Here is a 19,165-nt window from a genome sequence, read left to right as displayed (position 1 = left end):
CATAGACTGGACATAAAAGATGGAAGTGCTTTATTAACGATGTACTTTTTTGCGACGAGCAGCTCGTAACAAAGTGCTTAAAGATACAATTTAAAATTCTTTGCCAAGTTATCTGTTATGTATGGAAATGGGACTGGTTCATCCACTGAGTTAGGAGCATTTTTGTAATGGTGAATAATCCATAGGTCACACTTGAGTAACTTAACCTCCAAAATGAGGTCAGGTCCAAGGGCTGGACTGAAAATGAACAAAAAAGCAGCCAATTTCCAAAGAAAAACTGAAAGACCTTCAAAAAGCCTGGAGAACTATTGCTCAAGACCACTTTAATAATTACAAGAAAGTCTCCTTGGAAACAAAATATTAAAAAATAAAGAGTGACTCACTAATTTTGCACATGACTGTACATGCATCTTTTATATACAGTCTGTGAATGAGAGCCTCAGAAACATAGTTTCTGTGGTATTCACAGAGGTTTACAGGTTTAGGACGGTAACCTCCTGAAACTGTTGTGGTTGTTGGTTGTTTCGTATCATTCACTCTCGTTTATTTTATCTGATGGTAACAAAGGGGACAGCCCTGCATTTTTCTTTCTGTCATCCTGGCCCTTCATGCAGCACTTCCTTTTTGAGACAAGCTGTTTGAGCTTCTGCCTCACTAAGGCCTTTCTTCTTCTTCTCTCAGCTTCCCTTTAGAGGTCGCCACAGCAGATCACCTGCTTCTATGTCATGCTATCCCAGGATCCTCCTCTGTCACACCAAACCTCTGCATGTCCTCCTTCACTACAACCATGAACCGTCTCTGTGATCTTCTTCTTTGTCTTCCTGCCTGGCAGCTCCCTCTTCCACATGTCTTCACTCTCTTCTGAGCCTGATGAAGGGCTTCCTGAAGCTGGTGGTGCCTCAAGTAGAGTGCCATGTGGCTAAAACTAAATAGCTAAGAATTCAGGGTTGCCTTAGTTTCACTTATGTTATGCTCATTATTTTAAGCAGTGTGTTTGTTTAATACAAACATCCAGTATTTTAAAAATTATATCATAAGTGTGAAAGCAAAAGCCTCTTTTAAAATGCTGCCTGCCAAATCGCTGTCAGCCACTTAGTTTACATTTTCAGTGATCGGTCTTGAGATGTCTAACTTGGAAATTTCCAGTTCGATTTGGTTTCAACTGAACAAGAAAGATGCTGAGATTAAAGTGCTCCCGATGAAAGCGTCTCAGCTGTTCTTTGTCTTTGTCGGCCTGCTGCACCGATCAACCTGCAGTTTCATTTTGTTCTGTTATTAAGGTGACGACTGTCTGCAGCTGCAGAGTTATATAAGGAGAGAAATGTTTATGTGAATATGATGCTGAGAAGAGAGACGCATTTCAACCGTTTCAAGCAGAATAAAGAGCTTCGTGTTTTCGGTATAAATTTGCACACTTCCTTTTCCCCTGCTGAAAAGAGAAAAATATAAACCATAAAAACCTCTGGTGTCTGAGAGGTTTCTTTCTTTAATATCAAACAAATATGATTAAAGCGCATTTTTCTGTTTTCAACAAGTTGAGCAGGACATGAAATGCACTGGAGTACCTGCAGATGTTTGCAGCAGCGTGTAGACCTGCTGATCCTGTCTCACTGGATTCTACCTGACAAACATCAAAACACTGTTGCCATGACAACAGAAACACAAACAATGATTTAATCTGTCACTGCATGTCCAGCAGGAAGTTTCAGTAAAGTTCAGTTTCCTGCCACAAGAATAGTTTGTGCTGCATCTATATTTCTAAAAACGTTCTGCAGGTTCTTTCTCTGCAGACGGAGAAGGGGAAATAAAGCATCACGTTTATGCTGCACCGTGACCTTTTGACCTCTGCCTTAACTTCAGCTTCTGGTTTAGTTTGAGTCATATGCTTGTATTTTTAGTTTCTGAAGGTTCTCATTGACAAGGTCAGCTTTACGTTTTAGTCTTATCTTCAGTACAAAAGCAGTAATCAGTGGATTCAGTGTTCTGAATGACATAAATAAAACAGTTAAAACCAGGTGTGTCAGTCTGGCCTGTCTGGAGATCCAAGTTGGCCCACTGGATGAAAACTGAAGACAAGTTACTATTATTTTTTCAATAAAATGCACTGTTATGTTATTTCACAGTGAAATAACGTTTCATACTGTCCTGTTTCAAAACACAATATATGTGATGGTTTTGTGCCTTCAAAGAGCTGCTGTAGTTTCAAATGTTCGTGTAAAAAACATGGAAAGGTCACACTTATTTTCTTAAGAGATATTCTGTTTTATAAATATGCAAAACTTTTCAGAATCTGCTTAATTTTATGAGGTAATGCAAAAGTTTTCCTGGTCCAGACGTGCCTGAGATCAAATCAGGGTTTACGGTGCCGTCGGTGGAATAAAATGAGTTTAAATAGTTTAACCCTTCACGCAGCTTCTGCTCTGAAACACATTATGAGTCTGCACATGTGTAGCACCAGCGGATCCCAGTGCAGAGCAGTGAAATTGGTCCATGTTTGTGTTTCGCTCATTTATCAGTGTGTGAATGAGGTTGCAGTTCTGCTTACACAGAAGATGTCAGCCGAAAGCGTGTGCAGACATTCTTGCACACTCAGCTGTAAAAATGTGATCGTTTGCAGACCAGACTGCCTCCAGGGCCTGAGACTTCTCAATGGATGCAGGCCTATATTGCATTCTGCATTCTAGGAGTGTTTACAGATGCAGTCAAGTCCACTTGTGATCAGACCTAATGCCATGAGTTTATGACATTTGACATTTTAACACCAAGCTATGATTTTATTACGCCGTCTGCCTGTGGGTTGTTAGGACTCTGTACTCAGTGAGAAGCGAAGTACAGCTTCAGTAGAATCAGTAGAATCACCGTCAGCAACAATAACGTGAAGCAGTATATTTTTTATGCTTTTTAGTTTTGGCCCACTCTTGTTTACTGCATTGGCTCAGATCATTGAGGTTTGTGGACATTTGTTTGTGCCCAGCTCTTTGAAGGTCCCACCGCAGCATTTCAGTCAGACTGAGGTCTGGACTTTGACTGGATCACTGCAGCAGCTTGATTCTTTTCTTTTTCAGTCACTCTGTAGGAGATTTGCGGCTGTGCTTTGGATTAATCACCTGCTGCATGACTCAGTTTGAGTCAAGCTTTCACACTTGACACTAGAATACTTTGGTAGACAGTAGAATACCGTGGTTCACTCAGTGACTGCAAATTATCGAGGTCCTGTGGCTCAAAACAAGCCCAGTTCATCAGCCCTCCACCACCCTGATTGACATTGACATGAGGCGTTTGTGCTGATGTGCCGTGTTTGGTTTTCCCACACTTTGTCTGTCTGAGGTGACACTGATCCAGAAAACTTTTGTTCAGATGCATCTTTGCATGCAAACCTAAGCTGTGCTGCAATCTTCTTTTAGAGAGAAGAGCCTTTCTCCTGGCAACCCCTGAAAACAAGCCATACTTCTTCAGTCCTTTTCTAATTGCCCATTTCATGAACTTTAACATTTAACATGCTAACCGAAGCCTGGAGAGTCTGAGACAGAGCTCTAGGTTTTTTGCAATTTCTCTGAGCATTGCATGAGCTCAGGGTGAATTTCTGGGACATGGCAATGGAAGATTACACATGTTTACACACATGTAAGTCGTCCAGAACAGCAAACTGATGAAACTCCTGCTTCTACATAGGTGCTTACACTTGCTGGTGATCAGTTAATCATGTGCACTTGATCAGCAGCACCTGGCTTCCTACGGTAGAAGGAAGGGTGCACTTGCTTTTTCACATGACCGCATGTCTCCTTTTTACCTTAGAAATTCTCCAGAGCACTGTGTTTGCCTCTCAATCACTGGCAGCAGTGGTGCTGCCTTTCAGCCGCTCGCACGTCATTACGTGCAGCTTTGACACAGAGAGGACGGGGCCAGACTGCAAAGAGTATTTACTCAGAAATCTGTCATCATAACTTCATTAAATCTTATTTTCAGACAGTGTATAGAGCAGCTGCTAAAACCTGCCAAAGGCTCAACAGAGTGCTTTTCTTATTTATGTTTATACTTAATCAGCCTTTAAGTTCAATTAAAGCATAAAAATCTGCATGCAGCATTGTTATATGATCATTATGACCTCTGACCTTTGACCTGCAGCTGTGGGAAACTGCAGGAGCCTGCATAAGCGCCCTGCGGTAGGACCAACCCTCCCTCTCTCTCCCCCTCTTTCTCTGTTTTATTGCCCTCCCCTGATGTTGGACAGGATGTCGCCAAGGCGACGGGGTAAACAGATGATAACAAGCCCTCAGCCCTTCAGAACTCATTTGAATGCTGCCACCGCTGCTGAGGGCCAGAAGAGGGAGAGCAGAGGCAGACGGAGGGGGACTGAAGACGGACAGGTAGGAAACTGCAAGACACACATGCAATAAAAAAAGAGAGAAATCAGGGAATTAAAAAAAAAAGTTTTACAGAATAAGACTCAAAGATGTGGGTGTGGTGCAAAATTCAGAAGTGCAAAGCAAAGAAGAAGAATGGAAAAATTAAGAAGAACAAAAAAGTAGAAGTTGATGTGTTTAATATAAACAGATTTTGTAAAAATATACAAGGATATTTTTTTAATGACAGTTTTCAGATACATTTTTAAAATCTTATTGCAGTCAGTGCTGGGACAACTTTTTAGTTTTATTCCAGAAACTTTTTCTGCAGCGATTGAAGATCAGAGTCGGTTTAATTTCAGACATGCACAGAGAGCAGAATGTTTGCAGTCTGCACAGCTGGAAGCTTCAGTGATTCATCTGCTGTGTCTTCAATAATGCTGCCACTTATCAACTTAAAACATCTGAAAGAAATAGCCATGAAGTGTTCTCGCCAAACAAATATTCAGATCTCTTCTCACAAAAACAGCAAACAGCAGGAACCTTCACACCAGACAAGATGTTTGATTATAATTTGCTAAAAATTGCCCGCTTAAAAAGTATAAAATTAGAAAAGTGATGTGCACATGGGATCTGCTACTGAACAGAAAGATGCAGGGATTTAATGTGCAGCCACACGCTGTCATGTTTTATGAATTTTAAAAATGTGGACAGTCGGTAATCTGTTTATTTGTCTTTGCATAGTGACACACACACACACACACACACACACACACACACACACACACACACACACTGACTAGCACGCCCATACACTTTACACAGTATGTGTGGCCTCATAACTAAAACACACTCAAACTGAAGGAGAGCTGCTGCTAGAAACAGAGCATGTGAGCCTAGCCGAGCTTTGTTTTTAACACTGAGACAGGACTGAAGTTCCTACTATTGATTATCAATCAAGTTTTCAATATCTGTCAGTGCGTCTCAAAGCAAAAACATAAAGGAGCAGTGAAGTGTCAAAACCCAGCCTTTTGCCCGGGTTTCACCTCTCAGGTGCAGGTATTCCTACCTGCCTGGTGATAATTGTGCATAGAATATTAGTTTTTTTAGGTAACCCAGGAATTACTCTAGATTACTGCTGAAGGACTTGGTTGTGTAAGATATTACATGATGTATGAAAACAGTGAAAGGAAGTGATAGGCAGATGCTTTAGGCAGTAAGCTACAGTCAGGATGCTTTTGTAACAGGCTGTTGGTCACTATGGGCAGAATAAAGGCGGGGAGATGTGGGCAGCCCAGTCTATCGATGGTTAAGGAAAAAAAAAAATCACATATTCGAGTCATTTTCACACATAAATGTTGGACAATTTCCCAAGAATTAGTTCAGGAGAGTGTCTGAAGTTCCCCCTTTCTCGCATGGAGCACCCAACAAGTGCTAGCATAAAGCTAACAACGTTCTCAATACAAGAAGTCCTTTTGCAAATCTTACATTACGCTGACGTTTTACCACTGTTCCACTCTTTAATGTCCCATCTAAGTGCGTTGAATGTTTGTGTCCTCATATGCAGCTCTGTCGGGTGGTATCGTAAAAGGTTCCGGGCTGCAGTGCATGTTTTAAATTAGTGCTGCAAATGTTGATCTGAATTTAAGTTTTTGTGTTTTTCATTATTTCTGTCAATGATAATGCACAAGAAACACTTTGCACAGGGAGTTTTCACTTGCCGTTTCTGCCAGATGTGATGTCACAACTGCTGGTGTGCCCTGCGCTTTGGTGCCATTTCGGCTTGTTGTGCACCACCCAGATTTTAACTTTAACCTCACTGTTTCATCTTTGTTTTATTCCTCCAAGGAAGCAGGGAATTTTTCTGAGCAATGACACCTGTTTCTTAGGAAAAGACTACAGTGAGTCAAGTTCAAGTACGCTGACGTTAATGTTTATGTAAGCAGTGACCTTGGTTTTAACCTCGGGGCTGCAGCTATCTCCCGTGTCACCTTCCTCTTATTTCTAGAATTTCTAGAATCGCATGCACCATAATACATCTGATTAATATTTGGTTATAGTCTCCTTTGTCTCTAACACTCCTGCATTTCTCCTCAGCTTCTGTGCTCCTGTTTTAACAGTTATTCACAGATTTGAATGTTTTAACATGTGATTGTTAAATGTTGTCAGTCTCTGTTGGGATTAGTTGGCTTGGGAATGGTTTGTATCAGAGTGAAACATTCTACCACAATAACTGCTCAAAGTTGACTGAACTCAGAACAGTCTTAACTTGTTGATGCACAAAGAGACCAGATTAATTCCTGCTTCGGTCTGTCTTCAGTTTTAACTGCTGTGATTGTGTTTTGGGTTCAGAGATGACCGACTTTCAGTCTTGCACCTGAACACATCTGATAGATGTTAGACAGTACCTGCCTTGCTGTGAGCTAGTCCAGAGTCTGACTCCTTGCAATTAAATCATCGGCTGATTTATGAATGTGTGATTTTGTGCGATATTTTCCTTTCTGTTGTCGAAAGAAGCGATACAAATTGCTGCTCATCACAAGAGGTCAGTCCCTGAAGATTATTACAACAGCCAATTGAATGAAGAGATGCTTCTTATGTTGAGATGTCTAAAAAGAGACTGCAGGGGAGTTGCAGTGATCACTCTTCCTAAAAACAAGAAGCAGGTTTAATGAATCAGCTTGTGTGTGTGTGTGTGTAAGCAGGGCTCATATTAACTATCTGTACTATAACTTCACCCACTATGGCCTGCAGCAGAGTTGTGCAAGTGGAATTTTCTCCAGAAGCAGCATGACAAGGAGACACAAGTGTATTTGGACAGAGATGCAGCCAGCTCTGTTTCCATGAAACCCACTGTTAGGGATTGCAACAGTGTGTGTGTGTGCAGTCGCACAAGCCTGAGAAACCACAGTGAGGTCACGTCTCACACCCTACACGCACACACACATATTCTGTGGGCACATGCACACTTCTGCTGGAGCTGCAAAGATAATCAAAATGATCTTCATGTGTAAAACACCTACACACAGAAGCAACAAGTTATAGCTGCTACTAGCGCAGCAGAAGGTTTCCCAAAGGGAAAACTAAGCCTTGTTTCCAAGAGTCATTCAGAAAGAGGAACTTTGCACAGAGAGGAGGAAATATCCACTCTGCTGGTTTATTTTACAAAGTGTTGTGCACGACATATTGACCTTCAGGAAATAACAGGATAGAATCTGTAACGAAGCTGTGCCAGAAACTGCAGTTCCTCTAATGGCCACTTGAGGGTGACTTCAAAAGCGAATCAAGACTCATGCATGAAAAAACATAATCGCAGCCTGATCTGGGTGTGGTTGCTCTGACTCACAGGTGAGCCGACACAGTCACCTGTTCTCTTGGCCCATCTGAACCACAACTGTGATGTTGGTACCTGTTGAAGCATTTTAATTAGAATGATCTGACACAGTATGTGTGGCCCCAGGTGACTACAGGTGAATAAAAAAATTGAACAGCTGTAATACATATGGCTTTGATTTATAAACTCAAAATCCTCTAATAAATCCTGGAGGAGATTACCTTCACACACGATCTCCAGTGTTGTCCTCTGCTTAATTTTATTGTAGATTATCTTTACATCATGGCGGAGAGTGCGGACATGGAGCAGCTCCTCACAGCTTTCAGGAAGTTTGCTGTCCATGGAGACACAAAGGCAACAGGCAAGGATCTAACTGGGAAGAACTGGGCCAAACTGTGCAAAGACTGCAAGATCATCGATGGCAAGAACATCACGGGCACTGACGTGGACATCGTCTTCTCCAAAGTCAAGTGAGTGTTCACATCAGCGCCAGTGTCAACAGACTGCAAAAAGTGCAGTTCCTCTAATGTCCACTTGAGGCTGGCTGCAAAAGTGAGACTCCCATTTTATAATCCCCAGCCTCACAGTAGAAATGAACTGGTTAATTGTCATCATTAAAATGTGCAGCCCGGAACAGAAAGCAGTGTGTTTTCTAAAGCAACATTTTCCCATCTTTATAACCAAGTTTGTGACCATTGGCTGATAAACTAGCATCTCATTCTAACATGGCCAAATCTCTCTCTAGATACTCAAAAGGACTACAGAGGTGACTTTACATAACACCCTGCTGGCGACATGTGCGTTTTAAATACTGGAGATATTTTACTGTGGTATTTGAGCACCTGCTGGTTCACACTTAATTCGAGGAAAATTGAGCACCATTATGCTGATGAAACAGCAGCTCCACTGTCAAGGTAGCTCGCACATTTTTATTGCATATGCACGTTTCATGTAGATGATGGGGAGCTCAGTGTTTGGTACAAACCTTGAAGTGCTCGGACACTGTACAGATCATGTCTGGAAACGCCCTTTTAGAAGCGCCGTTCAAGTCTTGTTTGTAATGTGGGACAACAGTGCGTGCAGGGAGTGAATGTGTCCTGCTCTTTAACAAAGGTGGGGCGATTATTCGAACTTATATTTGTAAAACCACCTCCCTTAAAGTCTTTTGTTAGCATATTGTATGAAAACACGTGCATAAATCTTACCTCTGAAAGACTTTTTGCTCCGTATTTAGTTTTTAAGTCAGTGTCTCCTCCACACGCCCTGATAAAACTGCAGCACTTTAGTCTATATTCAAACACAAATGAAGCACATGATTAGTTCAGGCAGAGCGCTGAAGTCATACTCCGAAAACTGATGAGTGTCATCCATCACATGGGTGTAACATGGCTGCGACTGGCGGATAAAGACAGTCGTGGAACTACACGATAAAACTTAGTAACAATAGTATATCATTGTTTTGGGGGACAAAATGTTAAGCACTGGATGAAATGATTGATGCCAAGTATTTCTTTAGAAACAATAACATACACAAAGAAAATAATGGAAATGTTTAGGGACCCGTTTTGAACTATGCCAAAGATTTAGACCTGCAATAAGAAGACTTTTTGCTGTTTTCCTGGGATAGAATTTTCTGAGGAATTACAGTGTGGTGTATTGGTTTGTTGCTCTACTTTTAGTTACTTGAATTATTATTGAATTCCCAGTCACCACCATTACTCTGACAGTTCTGCCTGTGTTGAGCTTCCCAGACTTTTCTCGATGAAACAAAATATCTGTTTAATAATTTAAATAACAGCTAAAAGACATTTTCCAACCAAGAGAATTAATAGTACAGTTTAGACTCTGAACTCTTCCATCTCTGCGTTCCTTTTGTGTATTTCTGTACAGACAGAAGACGTCTCGGGTCATCAATTACGAGGAGTTTCAGAAAGCTCTGGAAGAGCTGGCTCCTAAGAGGTTCAAAGGTCAAAGCAAAGAGGAGGCACTGCAGTCTATCCACAAGCTGGTGGAAGGCCGAGAGCCTACCAACGTTGGTGTGACGGTGAGACAAGATGCTCGTGTGTTGTTTTAAAGCTTGAAATCCCACAACAAAGACGCTCAACAGTAAAAGAGGAAATTGTGATTCTATGCAATGTATATGTTGCGAAATGTATTATTTTTCTTTTTGTGCATATGTGTAAAAACAAAAGCAATGAGTCTGCAAAAGAAAAGACTTAAAGGTAAGTGATAATGCAGTTATATGGATTATATATGGATTAAGCCACACTCTCATACTAAGCCACACCCATACTTATTGATAATAGTCCCCTCCATGAATCGCCACCTTACCGTGGTGGGGGGGTTTGTGTGCCCGAGTGATCCCAGGAGCTATGTTGTCCGGGGCAGTTTGCCCCTGGTAGGGTCTCCCAAGGCAAACTGGTCCTGGGTGAGGGGCCAGACTAAGTGCGATTCAAAACTTCTATGAATGGATTCATAAAGGACTGAGGACCAGGACTCCACCTTGGAGCTACACCTGGGGTAGGGCCTCATTTGAGAGGGCAGTAGATAACACAGTGTATTTAAAGTGATGATAAAAAACATCAAGGGGCGAGTGACATCGGAACCAGAAGAACATAAAACTGCATCATCCGCATAGAAATGACCTTCCCGGATCAGTTTAGTCGATTTCCCAGCTCCACACTTTGAGCTACAGCTTGGACAGAAGAGTGTCTGTCTGTGAAAAACAGCAGCATAATCAAGAAAACATGATTAGACGAGTTTGATTATGTGCTCCTCATATTTTATATTTAGCTCAGCGTTTAATCACCTCAGGCTCATCTTCTCAGTTTTCAGCTGTAGAAAAACAAGTCCTGAGCTGCTCCACAAAGAAGCATCTTACTCTACTCTAATGTTTCAGAGCCATGGCTCAAGCACAGCTGGTTCATCCATCAGATCACAACTGCACACATCAAAGAGCTCTTATTTTATAATGATGAGGTCCTCAGAGCCTGAGCCAGCGAGTGAGGCAGTCTGGATCCTCTCCAGATCATTAAACGCTCTTCAGTCATCAGAGCAGATACAGTCAACACTAACCTGACTGAAATGCATGCATTACAGATGACAAGCATTTGTGTTCATGAAGGAATCAGCGTTATATTATCTATCATAGGTATTGTTATCGATTCAAAGTTTTAAAGTTTTCATGGATTATAGCAGAATTTCATAGTAAGAAGTTCTTGGTGTCTATCTGTGGAGTTACAAATGACACTGCATGTCATTTAAACTTTACCTATCAGTTTGAACGCTGCTGTATATGTTTGAAGAGTACATAAAGACATGTTTGATACTGGATCAAAAGCTTAAAGTGTCCATCATTTAAACCTGAGCATCATTTAAAAAATTTTAAGCAGGAAATTTTAGTCACAGGAACACTTAACCTTTCTCTCAGCATAAATGTTCAATAAGGCCTGAACTTGGTCACCACTTCCTCTTTTGTTTCCTTCCTTCTTTAATCAAAGGAGTTTGCAAAGAAAAGCGTCTGGACTTCTTTAAGTTGCTTGAAGACGTTTCACCTCTCATCCGAGAAGCTTCTTCAGTTCTAAGGTCAAATGGCCGAGAGTCCCAGATTTACCCAGTGGGAGTATCCCCCCAAGGAGGGACAAAGGACCCCCTGGTGATCCTCTAATGACATGCGCCAAGGTGTGAAAGCGGGTGTGGGACCTAATCAGCCAGGGTTTCGGGTGAGCTCATTGTGAAACCTGGCCCCACCTTGTCATGTGAATTCCTGAGGTCAGATGGCCCAGGATGTGAGTGGGCGTTAAGGCGTCTGGGGAGGGAACTCAAAACTGGATTATAGATGGCAGACAGTTGGTGTCGTAAACCACCGCCTCTGTTCAAAGATGGTCGCTCACAGTGGACATAGATGGCCTCTTTCACTCCTCTTTCAAACCATCTGTCCTCTCTGTCCAATATGTGAACATTGGCATCCTCGAAAGAGTGACCTTTATCCTTAAGATGCAGATGGACTGCTGAGTCTTGTCCTGTGGAGGTGGCTCTTCTATGTTGTGTAAATCTGGGACTCTCGGCCATTTGACCTTAGAACTGAAGAAGCTTCTCGGATGAGAGGTGAAACGTCTTCAAGCAACTTAAAGAAGTCCAGACGCTTTTCTTTGCAAACTCCTTTGACTACGATGACCTGGATGACTGAGAACCTTCACAGACATATTTCCTTCTTTAATGTCATATTGAGCACAAAAGCACAAATAACAAAAATTCAGCAACTCAAAAAACTACAGATTTCATCTAATGGTAGTTGAAATAAATATTATTTTAGACAATCAGAAACAGATTCAGCACTGCACGTCATACTCTTCAGGTTCTCTGAAACGGGGACATTTTAAGGCAGTACAATAAGGGACCGTTGGTACCTATGGTGAAAATCCACTGTTTTGCTGAGGTGAAAAAGAACGGTTTCATATCCAGATCTACCCATTCACTCACTATTGGTTCTCACACTGATTTGATAACTACACAACTGTAAAAGGCTAAAGAGTAGGCACCTTTTGCTACTTGCTGATCAAGTGGAAATGGTGCTAAATAAATGTGACTTTAAAAACTTTCAGATGCTTTATTTGAATTTCACTATTCTTTAAACTTTGGTTTCTACTACCCTTTCCGTTTGCCTTGTTTTGCCTGCTCTGACATTGGACCTTTTTTCATTTGCTTAGTTTCCAGTTACTCTGGCTTATCCTCATTTCAGCTACCTGAAGAAAACTAATAAAGAAAGCAGAAATATTATTCTTGTGGTTTTGCAGTGGAGCCTTCATTTCGTGCCCTGGGGCAGATAGGATTGCATAATGAAGGTGAAGTTTACAGGGACCCAGTGCAGTTAAATGCAGAGGGCTCTGTGTTATCTAAAACACTGTGCAATGATCAGAATCATAGCTTAAAGCAAACAACAATTTTAATTCCACTTTAAAATAAACGTGAATCAGTAAGAGTTGCTGTAACTTTCTAAGTGGTGTTTGTGTGTTTTACTCATGCTCGTGCAGAAAACATAGAAGTTATGAAAAATAGTTGTAGCCACTGTGATGTCACTCGTTGACTTAATGATTTTACATTTGGCCATGTTAGACTTTTGGAACCACACATTATCATCTATGAATAAACAAGCAGACAAATAAAACACAGCAAGCCAGAATATTTATCGTGACATCTATTAAAATGCACTAAAAGGCTCCAACACCCAAACACACGATCAATAAATAATGTTTAGTGACTTGAAGTAGTGGATGGGTTTATGTTAGAGGCTGTAAACATGCTTTGTAACGCTGGATATTTTAACATGGAACTAATTGTTGCCTCAAGTGGTCATTAGAGGAACTGCAGTTTTTGGCGCTTCTGCATTGTCTTCATTTTTCCCTCTTGTTAAAAAAGACAGAGACACGTCCTGAAGCAGGGAGGATATTTTTTCTTTTACTGACTTTAATCTAATTTTTCTATTTCCATCAGAAAGTGGCAAAGACACCAGCGGTGGACCGTCTGACCGACACATCCCGTTACACTGGATCGCACAAGGAGCGCTTTGACGAGAGTGGCAAGGGCAAAGGTCGCGAGGGTCGTGAGGAGATTGTGGAGAACACGGGCTACGTGGGAGCGTACAAGAATGCCGGGACGTATGACACAAAGGTGAAAGCTGAGAAATGAGGAAGCCGGAGGCAGCGCCCCCTGCTGGGAGCTGACTGGAAGCACAGCTCCTCAACAGCACTTAGTCTGGACCAAACCTTGAACTTTGACCCTTCTATGTCTGTGTGGATGTCTGTGTGTTTGCACTGGACAGAGCTTTATGTTCATTCTGATTTGCAGATAAACATGTGGATCTGACAGAGGTGAGGTATTGGCCTCATATCAACTCATCAGCGCCCCCTTTGGCTGTAATATTCATCACACATCTGGACTTTTTGTTCATTCTCGGTGGCCCCATTCAGAGCAAGGAGGTGGGTGATGTAATCATTACCTGCTCTGCTCAGTGATGGTAATCCAGTCAGCAGCATGTGACTCAGTGTTCAGCTCAGTAATAATGAGCTGTTTCTCTGACCTGGCTTCTCCTACTGTGCTTTCAATCCTGTCCAGAGCCTCACTCATGTGATTCAAATTCTTTCATTCTCCCTATGAAGGCACCAGTGCTGCTGCTAATCTGATTATCTTTATAGCTTTTATTTGGTTACACAGAAGCAAACTCAAAAACAGGAAACAGGTTCAGCATTTTCTGGAAGTCATTTTAAATCTAAGGATACACGTTTAATTTTGTTGACTAAATTCCATCTCTGAGGATAACTGCACACACTTTGCTTCCCTTTGAGTCAGTAGCGCCCCCGTGGGGAGGCTTTTCTATTTGTCCTGCTGAATGTCCATTTCTTTTACGAGTCCACTCATGATACTATGCTATCACAATAGGTCGCCTGTATAATGATGGTATCACGATACAGCAACTCTGTGATATTTGACACAATGTGCAACAATCAACAATGCAGAGAAAAATGTATTTATTCTCTGCTTTCATCTTTAATAACACAATAATACAATAATTCAATTAACGCTGTCCACCCTTTTCTGCTTCACTGCAGTTTAGGGAACGTCCCTGCTCCCTCTTCCATTTCCATGAGGAGTCATAAAATGCTGATTCCAGGAATCCATTTAGCACACCTGCATGTTTGAATAAAAATCTCAGTATGTGCAGCTGCTGTACTGATAACTGCATCACAACAGGAAGCAATAAAATATCAGGACTGAAAGAGCTTCTTGGATGAGAGGTGAGACGTCTTCACGAAACTTAAAGGAGTCCAGTCGCTTTATTCCCAAGCTCCTTAGACTGTATATATCGCATTAGTGAGACTTTACTCCTCTGCTGTTAACCTGAATAACTATAGTGACGGCTTCATTGCTCACCTCCTTCTGTGATGTTCATGTGTCTGAATGGGGCTGTAGTTTGTGTGTAAAGTCGTTTAGCAAATTAAATTCTCACTGCCCATTCCAAAAAAAGGTTGACGTGTTAATACTCATAGTATATATATATATATATATAGTATATTCAATCTCCTTGAAAAAAGAAAGTCAAACAAACAAAAACTCTCAACCATCTCTGGATCCACATCAAATTATGATCAAACTGTTTCTGCAATGCTGAAGTTTCTGAAGCCATGTTTGCATTTTTCATCTTTTTGTTATATATAATTTTTTCAGCCTGATTTTTCTTCTGCAAAACAAATATTTTACATCTTCCCCAAGAGCTTTACGTGTTAATTATTGTTGTTGATGCAGTGTAAGTAAATTTAGTGAACAAATAAAAGCTTTAAAATGGTTTTCTTGTTTCTTGTTTCGATTTTTTTTTTGCCATAGAAACATTTTCAAAAATAAGACAATGTCCCAAAAGGCATTTGCAGCTTAGTTTTATTTAAAATAATAAGAGAAGACAGTCAGGGGGATGAGGAATAGAGATTTTTGCTGCAAGAGTTCAGCTTTTGCATTCTTTTATTTACATTTTACAAGCCATCCAAACTTGTTTGGGAACAGGTTTTAAAAATCCTGAGGCTTCCTTGTCTGCATGATGCACTTAGCTGGGTCTGGAATACAAATACATTTCACGTATTTGTAGCTTAGAAGATACAAATAAGCCCTTCAGGTTTCTGGACAATCCGACCATATTTGTAAAAGACAGATGACCTTTTCAATCAAATGACAACCAAAGATCCGGATTGACAATTTATTTAGAATAAAAGCCTAAAAACAACAAAAGGCATTAAATGACAAATAATAAAATCACACAGAGCAAACTAGCTGTCACAGAGTATATTGTGTCCATAGCTGAACCCCCGTGGATACGCCATGGACTGTATATTTGAAGCATAATACCAGCAAAATCACTTCTAGTGACGCCTCTGATAGAAGATACCGCTAATATATACGACACGAGAGAAACACCCTCAACAATAATCCAGTGTGAGAGTGTAACATTAATCCTAAATCTCTGTAATATAAATCATATAAAACCTTCACTGAATCAGGTTTTATTTAAGTGTGTGTTGCTGGATTATAGCCCAGAGCCACTCCAGCTTATGGTCAAGCATTCAATCACATTTATTTCAAATTAAATTCAGTCGTCAAATAAAAAGTGATTTGAATGATAGACTGTATATGAAAGGTGGAAGCAGCCTTTAGTTATGAAAAATAAAGCCTTAAATTTTCTCATTAATGATCAGCTGGAGGAAAATCCTCAAAAGAAGTCTGATAGAAGAGTATGAAAAAATGACAGAACTTTTTACTTGATTTATAACCTCAATTAACATTTTCCTCAGATATTTGTGATCTCAGTCACCAGTTTTGGGTCTTACTGAACAAAACATTAAAGTTCACTTTCTAAATTATTGTTCCAGTTAGAGTGAAATAGATGATAAAGCAGGGGATGATTTAAGGTGTGGCTACTTTGTGACTGATGAGCCTCTACGATGTGTGTATGATCCCTTTGCTTTTTGCACACTTCATCCATGACATTTAGTTGCAAAACACCAAGATGGTTTTGCCAAAGTGACTCAATCATAATCAAGATTCAGTGCAGAGTCACTGATGTCATACCACTTGGGACAAAATGCAGATTCTTGTCTTTCGCTTCCACTGAAATTCAATATCGCTTCCCACAGTGTCGGGAGACATCCATGCCGATGTTTCCTTAACAAAGATTCAGCAAAGACAAGTTTTTATTCTACTGCCACTCTATTTTATAGAAGTTTTATTAAATATGTTTTAATGTTTTGTTTTATTTAGTCCTAATTTGTTAAGCAGAAACACACTTGTTGACTGTGTGAAGGAAGAACCCCTTTAAAACAGGAAGAGAACTTCTGCAGAATGCTGCTTGCGCAAACTGCCGTGAATGGTTGGGGTGTGAGAGGACAGAGAAGAAAAACAGCGTATAGGCAAATAGTATGGGAGAAAGCAGCACTTAAGGCACACAGGGAGAAGAGAGGGGTGGAGGAGAAGTTCTCAGTGCATCATGGGAAGTCCTCCTGCAGTATGAGCCTCTTGCAGGGTCACCTGATCCTGCCTTATACTGCAGAACAATGATTAATTGGAACAACTGATATGTTTTTGTCATGAATAAATTTGTCATGTTCAAGTCAACCTGCAGATGGAGCCTTTGCCTCTCATTAATGCGATGAATGCAAACAGCAGTGGGGAATCTGACCCAACTCACTCTCACTTAAAGTCTCAAAGCAGTGAAAAGTGCTGAGGTGGAGCTGCACATCCAAATATGTTGGAGTGGTACTTCAGTTTTATGAAAGAATAAAAGGCAGAACTTTATCCTTGTCTGCACTGAGTTAGGCAAGGTTTAAAGTAGATTTACCTCCAATCATCATTTATTAAATCTGCATCCCTCATAGAGCACCACCCTTGGCCGTCTGTAGCATCCACTAATCCTGATTACACATGGAGAGACAGGATGGGGTCTCCGCCCACCACACCCCACCCAGCGATGAACGCATCACAGACTGAGGACAGGATTGCGACGACCACGGGAGGACACGGGAGACAGAGAAGAGACAGAGGACACGCGTACAGAAGGGGAGATGGGACGATGAAGGTGGAGGAAAGCAAAATTTTACCAACATGGACAGCAGAGGGAGGAGAGGAACTGATGGATCTTTCAAACGCTCATCCATAAAACGCAGCGCGTCCTCTGCATCACAGAAGGTAGGATGGAAAACTCACCTGGGAAGGTGGCAATATTTACTGCGGTGGCCAGGATGAGATCATTACTTAGGTCATCAAATGATCAAAAAGTACCTCATTTTGAACTGTTGATGAAGCTCATCGATAATTACAATTAAAACAGGTGGTTAAACGGCATTAAAAGAAAAAGCTCTTTAGTAGTCACAGCAGGTAACATCAGCTGTATGCATGCACAGCCTTCTATAGGATGCATGCATGCTGCAAGACTTCTGTTCTGTCACTGGACACACCTGACCACTATTTGGCTCCACCCCTGCACCTGAGACTCACCTGAACACTTGGAACTTGAATATCCTGCAATCATTTCCCTTGAGATTGTTTAGCATAATGCTGCCTCTTACAGATGTTTTGAGTGCATGTTAAAATTAAAAAGAGTGAGCTCTTGGAGAAACTTGGAGAAAAATTTCATCTTAACATCAGGTGTTTGATTTTTTTTCCGAAATTTTCAGAAATTTTTTGGTGTCAGTGTTTTTCAGCAAACTTTCTCAAACTCATTTGCAGTTCTGAAGACACTCACTGACTATCTGACGGCCTCCTCATGCCGTTTTGGTCCTTGTTTGTCTTTGTGCTCTTTTCTCTTTAGCTCACTGGTGCAATTATGCTGATTTAATCATTTTTCTTTCAGTCTTACTTTTTCTCATTTGTTGTCTTTATCTTTGTTCTGATCATCATCGTCATCACCGCCTCCATCCGACTCTGAGGTTTTGTTCTGAGACAGCTGAAAATGTTTGAAAAACTCTTTTACGACGGAGGGTTGTAACAGTTCAAAAGCCCCCCCGGGCTCAGAACAGGCAGCTGGGTTTGGAGGTCAGTTAGAGGACAGTTAAACTGGGTTAATTAAAGTGCTACTGCAACTTCACTTTTAGTAGCATTTAAAAAACTAAAAGACAAATATCTGAACAAAAAAAAAAAATCAGATTTTTGTTTTTAGGTTCAGGGAGGAAGCGGCAGCGCCTCCTCTCAGACCATGTGACCTACTCATGCCCTTCTCCCCTCCTCTTCCTCCTCAGATCATGTGGCCCGCTCACTTCACGGTTCATTGGCTTCATGTGATTTTGCTCAATGAACACAATCAGCTGTTTATTTTCCCTGGAAAACATGTGACTGTGAAATCAGACACATTAAAGTGCGAACAACACAGGGTCTAATTAATAAAACAGAGACGCCAATGTCGCACAGATGAGTAACACGTTCGTCTTAACACTCGAACCAGATCCTTTCTGTCAGAATCAGGCCTCACCTGTATCTCCTCAGTTGATCAGTTTACACTTTAATTTGATAAATGACAAAAATGGGAAAACAAGTTTCATATTGTGAAAAGTTTTTTAGAAGTTATGAAGAAAAGGAACAAATTAAATTGATTGAATGTCATCGAGGGTTATACTTTTTAATAAAAACTAAAACAGACACTTTTCCTATAGGAAGAAAAGGATTGCACAAAACCTTTTGTAAGATAAAGTGCCAGAAAGGCAGAAAGAACATTTATTCATAGAACAAAATAAGAATTAAATTAGAAAAAAATCCTAGAATATCCTTCCCCCAAACTGGAGCAAAGAGTTTTTGGATTGCCTATTAATACAATTAACTGCACATTAATCTGTGATATTAATCACAGATTATACTCATATATAAAATGAGTTTGATAAAATTAATAAAATGAATTCATAATTGTATGAAAACTTTCAATAGGAATCATCATACTAAACCTGCTTGTGACCCAATT

General features: G+C 40.7%; 1 protein-coding gene across 2 annotated transcripts; it reads left to right on the top strand.

The window, feature by feature from the left end:
• The first annotated feature begins 4,243 nt into the window (after nt 1-4,243).
• tppp3 (tubulin polymerization-promoting protein family member 3) lies at nt 4,244-15,021 on the top strand. 2 transcript variants are annotated; one of them, XM_031743718.2, is made up of 4 exons: nt 4,244-4,367; nt 7,946-8,147; nt 9,568-9,721; nt 13,171-15,021. In XM_031743718.2, exons 2-4 carry the CDS (start codon nt 7,960-7,962, stop codon nt 13,363-13,365), a joined length of 537 nt encoding a protein of 178 aa, XP_031599578.1. In that variant the 5' UTR covers nt 4,244-4,367; nt 7,946-7,959; the 3' UTR covers nt 13,366-15,021. The 2 variants fall into 2 exon arrangements, with proteins under 2 accessions (XP_031599578.1, XP_039469615.1); XM_039613681.1 differs by lacking the exon at nt 4,244-4,367 and adding an exon at nt 7,044-7,813.
• Nucleotides 15,022-19,165: the final 4,144 nt, after the last annotated feature.

The sequence above is a fragment of the Oreochromis aureus genome, linkage group 1, assembly GCF_013358895.1.
Source record: "Oreochromis aureus strain Israel breed Guangdong linkage group 1, ZZ_aureus, whole genome shotgun sequence".
Taxonomy (NCBI): Eukaryota; Metazoa; Chordata; class Actinopteri; order Cichliformes; family Cichlidae; genus Oreochromis; species Oreochromis aureus.
Note: the sequence above shows the minus strand (reverse complement) of the source record. Positions and strands in the feature narration are given on the sequence as shown.

Excerpts from the sequence above, each read along its gene's own strand:
- tppp3 (XM_031743718.2), top strand. The coding sequence starts at position 7,960 with ATGGCGGAGAGTGCGGACATGGAGCAGCTCCTCACAGCTTTCAGGAAG. Across the intron at positions 8,148-9,567 it reads ATCGTCTTCTCCAAAGTCAA|ACAGAAGACGTCTCGGGTCA; the intron begins GTGAGTGTTCAC and ends ATTTCTGTACAG. Across the intron at positions 9,722-13,170 it reads CTACCAACGTTGGTGTGACG|AAAGTGGCAAAGACACCAGC; the intron begins GTGAGACAAGAT and ends TATTTCCATCAG.